Below are 8,569 nucleotides of genomic sequence, written 5' to 3'. Positions count from 1 at the left end.
GCTGGTTTCACGTGTGACGGCCGAAGCGGCCCCTGCCTCGCGTGTTGCACCGGGCCGGTTATTCGGCTCATCGGCTCTCTGCACCCCCCCACACCCCCTCCCCTTGACGCGCGTCCGACGTTTACTCCGCCACTCGCTAGATGAGGCTGCAGCTCACTTCTTGAGCATGAAATCCGGGCACCTTCTTGCAGGAAAAGACGCGGGACACGAAACGCGATCCGGCGATACCCCGGTGGTTTCCTGGCTCCGTTATAGCGACCTTTAACTGCGCCCGCAAGATAATGGCTTTCCGTACGTGCACGGTTTCTTCAGGAGAATGACGGCGGTATGTAAAAGAAATAAATAAATGAATAAACTACTGATTTATCTGCTATTACTCGCATCCTCGAATAACCTCATTGTTTAGGGCGAAGCGGGGCCTACAATACAGCCGATGGCTGCACTAGCATGTCGATTGTGGTCTTTCTGTTTGGTCAGTTCGGGAGCCAACGTATTCAGATCGCTTTTGGTACAGTACTACCGTGCGCTGTTTGTCAACTGCTTGTTCCGTGACTTGCCCTTTATTTTCATAGTAATAGCGCTGATCGGCTAATGAGCAGAGGTGGACACGGACACGCGTTCGTACAGCGCGGGTCCCGCGTCGGCCGCACCACTGTAAACGATGTGTGTTTATCACTTTCAGGTGTCCCTGTGAGAATGAAAACCCCTCCTCAGCCACTATGGTTGTAGATAGCGCCATGCTGGACAAGACCAGTGACAAAGGCCAACAGACTGGGCACTGCTCAGACTGTGGGTGCAGTTTCAGCCTACCACAGCCTGACCCCGACCCCGACCCCGACCCAGCCAGCACTTCATCCCCTCCTACGCAGCAGCGTGTGCTCAAAGCAGACGATCCATCCAAATGTCCATCCTGCCGGGCGGGCAGCGGCCTCGCTAACGGTCGGCGGCCACACCGTCGCATCCGCCTGGAGCCCCACAGCTGCAGCCTGTGCAACAAAACCTTCATCTCCTCCGCCCACCTGACCCTTCACCTCGCCTCGCACAACAAGGAGAGGAAGTTCAGGTGCAGCACCTGCGGCAAGTACTTCCATCAGTCCTCCCACCTGATGGCGCACAAGATAATCCACAGCGGGGACAGGCCATTTAAATGCCCGGAGTGTGGAAAGACCTTCGGCCGTGCCTCGCATCTGAAGACCCACCGCCGGCTCCACACGGGCGAGAAGCCCTTCAAGTGCACCTACTGCGACAAGTCGTTCACCCAGAAGGCCGGGCTCCTGGCGCACGTTCGTCTGCACACAGGGGAGCGGCCCTACAAGTGCGAGCAGTGCGGCGAGGGTTTTCGCTCTCTGTCGCTCCTGCTCTCGCACAAGGCGGAGGAGTCCTCTGGGCAGGCCAAAGCAGCGTCCGCGCCGGCACCAGCCCAGCCCCAGAAAACTCATGGCAGCCCGGAGGATCTGAAGTGCGGCGTCTGCTGCCGCACCTTCGTTCGATCGTCATACATCCGGCTGCACATACGCCTCAAGAAGGGCCAGCGACCCTACCACTGCCGAGTGTGCAACAAGACCTTCGTCAAGCTGGACACGTTTGTGAACCACTGCGACAAACACTTGAGGCAGAAGAAGGATAAAAGCAAGGAAGTTAAAGTCAAAGTTGTTAAACCGCCCCTGTTTGTCCCCCTCTCCGGGCCCACTTCTCCTGAGCCCTCCCCTGCTCAGGCTTTATCCTCCGAGGTCAACACACGCTCCAGGTCAAAAGCAAAGAGTAAAACGGAGCAATGACCCAGAGGGGTGCATCCACTCACACGAACATGGTCTTTAAGTAAGAACTGTGTCGCAGCAGTTCTGCCACAGCACATGATAACACATGCAGGACGGTAGTTTCAAGTCGTCATAACAAAAAGAAAACAAAAAAACCCCACCTGAAACAGATGAAAAGTGACATTTCCAGATGATCAGACAAAGGGACAGAGACCAAATTTGTAGCTCAATAACTCCCAAAACACTATTTGATTTAAATCAACATGAGTTTACTAATTGTACAGTAATTTTATTTAGAATAATTAATTTTATTGTGAAGAATTATCTTTGTAAATACTACAGTTTTGTTGTTTTTAATGCATATTTTAACTCAAAAGGCTAACATTTGTAACAGTAACATTTCAGTGGCACACATCGCTCACTCTAATCTTTTAAGTGAGATAAAAACTATATCTCTAACCAATCTCATTTGTGGCTAATCAGTTTTTCTTAAATCCATGAAAGCCTATTGGCATGTATAGCACTTAAAAATGACAAACAATGCAAACTAAATGTCTATTGTGGAACAATATGCACGTAGAGTAAAAATAACATAAAAACATAGTGTGGAAGACTTAAACGTTTTTTTTTGTTGCATCTGAGACCACAAATATCTGTAAAAAAAAACCCTTTTTTTGTGTGTGTCAGTTGTCAAGCAGTCTCAACACAGCAGTCTTCTATAAAACCTATTTTCCCACTTAGCCCGATATGCATTTAAGCTGAAAATACAGCGATGCTCCACAGTTCATACTAAGCACGCAAGTTCTTCTCTGCTAACCTGCTCGTATTACATTAATCGTGGTGTGTTGAATCACCCGGGCCTATAGTTATCAGGCGTACCACAGTACAACTACATGTCCTGCCAGATGAGGCTCCTTTGACCCGTCACGCTCATTGTAGTATGAAAGTCACACTTCATTACAGGTCACTAGCAGCTCACAGCTGATACCTTGCTGACCCTAAACGTAACAGAGGATGTATTAGACTAGTTTTCTGTGGATCTCTGCCGCTGATGGACACGGTATGAGTTTGTCACCTCCACATTGGGAAACTCTTTGCTCCATCCTATGGAAACAGACGGGGGGGGACAAAAAACACAAGAGAAAAACTCAAAGGACACCAAAGATAAAGTTAGGACTCTTGGGAGGCTAATGTATTTAACTAAGTCACACTGCATGGAAAAATGTAAACAAAATGCTAGAAAAGATAATAAAACAATCTACAACCAATTTATGGACAATAGTCAATGCATCACTCAAATGTGGTGAATAAAGTGAAGATTTTTTAGTTTGCCTGGCAGCTGTCTGTTTCCTCTGTGCTGCTGTTCACGTTCCAGTGCAGCGTAACGGTCATGTGGCGTCTCCACACGGGGTTCCTGCGCAGGACAATGGTTCCACTGATCGAGTCTCCTGCATACACACGGACCGGCCTGTCAAGCATGAACAGAGTCTGCTTCCAGTGTGTCGGCCTGAGGAGAAAAGAGTCTACTTCATATGATCGTGCATTACAGTTTTTGACTTAGTTACTTACTGAGTATTACAATTGTGTTTGCAGCCTGTGACACACAGAGATGTATTCAGACAGTGGTTATAAAGTCCAAAGTATTAGTATGTTTACCACTAACTAATTTTGATAATATTTGAATTATGTGTGTTGGCTGTTAAACCTGCAGTAAGGGCTCATGAGCACTGCCGTTAGTGAATAAACCATTCGTCTCCATGTTATAACCGCAGAACAGAGTGAATAGGTGTTGGAGAAAGTTTTTGTGTTTTATGTTTTATACTCAGAGTTAGGTCCGGTGTGTAGCTCCACTGTTGCGCCTCCCGTCTCCAGGCTCTCAAAATGAACAGTGAACCAGGCAGTGAATCCATGGAATACACCAGACTTTTCCACACAAAAATGAAACTGACCCTTGATTTCCTGAGAAACAAAACCACATTCCTTTAGTTGCAAAATCCAGCTTGTACGGGGTTGGAGGAGTTTCTAATAATGAAACACACACACACACACACACAGTACCTCCAGGTCTTCAACCTGCAGAGTGTACATGTCCAGGTGGATGACATCACAGGGAGCGGTGAGGCAGTCACTGGGCTCAATGAGGTGGCTGAACTTGGGTTTGGTGAAGAACTCCTGCTGTGCCAACGGCCTGCAGAGACGAAATGTCATTCAGCGCCATGCTGCCACAGACCATATCTAACACGACCCAATGGGGAAAAGGACAAATAGAATTTTAGCACACATAAGAAAAAAAGAGCAGTAGAACAGATCTTAAACAGTTATGGGTTTCTTGAGTTTATGCCAAAGTAAATGTGAACATATGTAATGTAGTCTGTACTGGATTAGAAGTATTGGTGAGCAGCATGGACTGCGAACCTGCATGAGTTTAGACAGAGCTGATTTAAGTCAATGTTAATCACCGAGGCTATAATTTGAAGTGTCCTAGCAAATATCACTATCTTCGCCAGTGTCTTATGACCACTGTTCCTCTTCACTAGGGTGGTTTCCTCGTGCTAGGTATGTATATATTGTCATATACTGTACGTCACAATTCCAGTGTTTTTGTCTGATTCAGCAGAAATTAAAAATTGCAACTTTCTGGTCTTTTCTCTTTTGTTAATGCCAACAACTTCTAAGCAAGTTGTATCCACCTATAGTGAAGGCCATGAGATGCGGCTGAAAACTCCAGAAAACATCAGCAGTACAACACTGAGATAAGATTATCTTGCCAATTTACTACTTCCAAGTTTAAAAAAAATAAAAAAAATTAGCATCAAAGGTCAATTATTATTATTACTATTGACTTACAGAAATACATAGACGCCAGGCAGTTGCTGCCTTAGGTGTGGGTAGATCAGTCACACTGGATCTATTTTGAAATCACAATTATTATGTGCATAATGATTGGTGTATATTTAAAAATTAAAGGGGTGGGTTTGATTTTGGAGCCATGTACATTGTGTGGAAAAAAAATATTTGCATTAATGAGTCAACAGATCACCATATGTTTCGCATACAGTAAAGTATTATGGCATGAAGAGTCATTACATGCAAAGTTTATTCTCATAAAATGAAGTACTTTTGAGACTGATATAAACTTAGAAATGTGTTGTTCACAGTGACTTTTATTGTACTTCAGGTTAATTGTGGTTGCCATACTTCTGGCTTGAACTGTAGATCTTTAAAATTAAGGCTGCAAATGATGTTCAAACTCTGACTTAGTCAGTTACAAAATCAGGGTAGATGCAAAAAAAATATGAGTGAGACAGGAAAATGTTCGCTTAAAACAGGTGACTAATGGCTCGTACTGAAGAGGAGTGAAGTCCAGGCCATAAGGCCGTTCCCAGAAGGCCATTTTCTCTGCGTAATAGCTGTTGGCCTGACATGGCACCAGGGTGAGAGCCGCAGATGAGGGCCACATCACGCCGCCTTCCCTCAGCCAGCGGTCCCGGGCCAGCAGGACTGACTCCACCATGAACTCAAACTACACCAGATGGAAGGGACAAAGACACAGTGCAGTATATTCAAGCCTCCACACAGCTGAGAGTGGAAGAGCAGAAATGGGATCAGATAAAACTAATGATACTGACGTAAAACATCCACGATACAAAAACCTTCACACAGTGACTTATTAGTGGTAGTAAAAGTATCGGCAGTGGCCTGATTACCAGCAGGCAATTACCCATCCACTCGGACACCAGGACGTCCACCTGCTCAGGCAACTCAATCTCCTCAGCTCGCCCCTGGAGCACCGTAACCACCTCCTCACAGTCGTTCTGCTTCACCAGCTGTCTGGTGTACTCTGCCATGGAGCTGGCCTCCACGGCATACACCTACAATACCACAGGTTAACTTAAACACTGTGAACACCATGCTGTTTATACCATGTAGCAACAATCGGTTGTCCAGCAGATGGGAGTATAGGTTCAGTAATGTTCAATAAGCTTTACACCTATGAGTAAACTGAGTAATTTGGTATATTATGCGGAGATTCTGTTCCTCTTACCAATTTTCTCTGGATTTCCTTTCTATCATATCTCAAAATTATGTTGTCATTTTGGAATACTTGGAAGCTTAGAATACTACCTATTAATTTTTGGCATAAACTGATTGACATATGCATATTTTCATGATATTTGGGTGTTAATTTACTGAATGGGTCAACTGGGCAGAGTCGCAGGGGCTCAAGGGGTCAGGAAGCCCCGGGTTTGAAGTGATTGTTAACATTTCTTTTTGGATAGTCTATCAAACGACTTTCAAAGGGACTCAAAATGACTACAAAAGGATGCAAAATAACCTGAAAAGGACATAAAAGCTGCCACAAACACACAAAACAACAACGAAAAAGAGACTTAAAACAACCTAAAACATGTCTCTTTGAATCTGTAGCTCTTGCTTCCATGATTGATTGGATGGGGGGCCTTTTACATGTTTGTGCCCAGGGACATGTTTTTTATTCAAAAAATTAACTTAAGCCAACAGGTGACTCTCTGACCTGCCTATACACTGTGTCCTACCTAACCAACGACCTGTGTGTGTGTGTGTGTGTGTCTAAGAGTCTGAGTGTTTGAGTAACCTCCCAAGCAGCCACACTGTTGACATTACCACTGAGGGTTGTGCAAGCTGAGCGCAGAACAGGCTGATGATGCCAGTACCACAGCCGAGGTCCATCACCACCTTATTCTTCAGAGAAGCACTGTTGCTGAGAATAACCTGCCGGTACGCCTCGGTGCGACTCTTGTCTGACAACATCTCCAAGTGAAGTCTCTGCATCGTTTGACAAAATGAAATAAAATATGATAAGCGGTATAATTTGTTGAGGACAGTTCAACATGCGACACATATTTTCGTCCTTATTGACCATATCGGCAGTTTTGCAGGTTCTTTTATAGAGACCCAATCCGTCATATATTGAATAAAGATGACATTATGAAATGAATAACCTTACAAATAAATACAGGCTAAATATATCACCTTGAAATTTGGAAATAATCAAAAAATGGTTTCAAACTGCGATTTGGTGTCTCCTCATTCAGACCAAAGCCAACAACAATCACGTAACTATGTCTGTACCGGGTTTGCCTTGAATGACAGAGAAAGACTGTGGTGGAGAGTGGCATTATAAAATAATGGTCATTGGGAAAAAAGTGTGATGAAATCAATCAGAAATAAAAACCTATTTAAAGAACTACATAAAACGTAGGGGAAAAATAGATTGTCATGGTTATAATATACACTGTATTTTCCTTGCATTTATTCAAATGGTTATCTAATTCATAATGTCTTGTATATGTAATATTTCACAGTTTGGGTCTTCATAGTTTTTGCCCATCAACTCATTAATTGTACATACTCTACAATAACTGACAAATATTTTCCGAACCATACTTAATTTTTTTTTAGTTTAATTTCCTTCCCTCCTGCAGCCAAAATGTTTACTTTATTCCAGTATAGGATGACAGTCACTACGCTGAGGCTGCAAATCAAAATAAAATATTTAGTGTGTGCAACTTGTTGATAGCTCAACTGAGACATGCAGAGGAAGAGGGTTCCTTAAAGTTTCTAACCAGCGTCCCATAACTGCCGAAGTATTCTTCGTCCTGCCATGGGTCCTCCAGGGAGGTGTCCTCCTCCTCCTCCTCCTCCTCCTCCTCCTCCTCAGCAGCAGCACCCGGGCGCAGGTAGCTGGCAGGGACATAACCTCTGACCCCCTGCAGCTCTGCCCACCACCAGTCTGACGAAGTCTTGGCGTGCACAAGCAGTTTGTCCCCGCTGCTGAAACTAAGCTGCGGGACAAAGGCGACACAGCTAGTGTTACTAACCCGAGTGTAACCTTTCTGGTGTAAAGAGTGCAGTTGTTATCCTGCCGGAGGTCTGTGCGGGTCCCCAACCTGGTCGCTGCCACTTCCAGTGAAACTGGACAGCGCAACGCACTCTTCAGGACTTGTATCGTCCTCATCCTCCTTCTCTGCCTGCATGTCCGACGGCGGTTTGCTTTCCTTTGAGGACCAGGTTGAACCTACTCACGACATAACACGGTGTAACTTCGGATGTGAAATGAGCGGTAAAAACCTCAGCACAACACTTCGACTGGCCTGGGCACTGCAAACACTTCCTGATGTGACGTCAGATTAAGTTTCTGTGCCTTCACGTGCTGTCGGAAAGAACAAACATTTTAAGCAGTTTCTGTACGGGTTGGAGATCATGTCAAAAACTTATTGCAATTGTGCTATATTTTGTATATTGAATGTGTTTTTATTTTTATGTTTTACATCCCACATAAGTTTAATATTATTCATCCACTTTGGAGTTCGGTAAGTCCTGCACATGAGGTCTCTTCATTTTGCCACTATTTTCGCAGTGATAACTTCATTATTACAGCCTACTTCTTATTTCTATTCAAAGCTCTCAAAGTAAAGTTGACTTTCCGAACGTGGAGAAGGAAATCTCGGAGGAACACCTAAATTTTTGGATCCTAAATTATTTGGCACATTTAAGAGTAAATTTGCACCAAAAAATTAAGTATTACCCCTTTTTGAGTAATCTTACTGCTCTTCTTTATATTCAGATTGGTATGTCATTTGTCATTCAAATACAGATGTATACTTGAGTATTTATACAGTAGACCAATAATCCAGATCTGTAACATATTGATTGGCCGAAGGTATGATATCCACCACCCTCCACCCTCTCTCTCACTCATCAAAAAAAGCTCAGTTTCAATGTTCAAGTTTCATGTATTTTAAAAATATTCTTTTGAAATTATCCTTTGT

General features: G+C 44.2%; 2 protein-coding genes across 3 annotated transcripts; one reads left to right on the top strand and one right to left on the bottom strand.

Annotated features, from left to right (window-relative positions):
- The first annotated feature begins 95 nt into the window (after positions 1-95).
- LOC120801146 (zinc finger protein 501-like) lies at positions 96-1,941 on the top strand. The gene is made up of 2 exons (XM_040147725.1): positions 96-325; positions 683-1,941. The coding sequence occupies exon 2, from the start codon at positions 720-722 to the stop codon at positions 1,776-1,778; it is 1,059 nt and encodes a 352-aa protein (XP_040003659.1). The 5' UTR covers positions 96-325; positions 683-719; the 3' UTR covers positions 1,779-1,941.
- Positions 1,942-2,754: 813 nt separating this feature from the next.
- Positions 2,755-7,958, bottom strand: prmt2 (protein arginine methyltransferase 2). 2 transcript variants are annotated; one of them, XM_040147723.1, is made up of 9 exons: positions 7,688-7,958; positions 7,364-7,582; positions 6,402-6,563; positions 5,465-5,629; positions 5,105-5,280; positions 3,816-3,945; positions 3,580-3,716; positions 3,090-3,264; positions 2,755-2,861 (listed from the first exon to the last, which is right to left on the bottom strand). In XM_040147723.1, exons 1-9 carry the CDS (start codon positions 7,772-7,774, stop codon positions 2,829-2,831), a joined length of 1,284 nt encoding a protein of 427 aa, XP_040003657.1. In that variant the 5' UTR covers positions 7,775-7,958; the 3' UTR covers positions 2,755-2,828. The 2 variants fall into 2 exon arrangements, with proteins under 2 accessions (XP_040003657.1, XP_040003658.1); XM_040147724.1 differs by lacking the exon at positions 5,465-5,629.
- Between the last annotated feature and the right edge of the window lie 611 nt (positions 7,959-8,569).

This window comes from Xiphias gladius, chromosome 16 (genome assembly GCF_016859285.1).
Source record: "Xiphias gladius isolate SHS-SW01 ecotype Sanya breed wild chromosome 16, ASM1685928v1, whole genome shotgun sequence".
Taxonomy (NCBI): domain Eukaryota; kingdom Metazoa; phylum Chordata; class Actinopteri; order Istiophoriformes; family Xiphiidae; genus Xiphias; species Xiphias gladius.
This window is presented reverse-complemented; position numbering and strand designations above follow the sequence as displayed.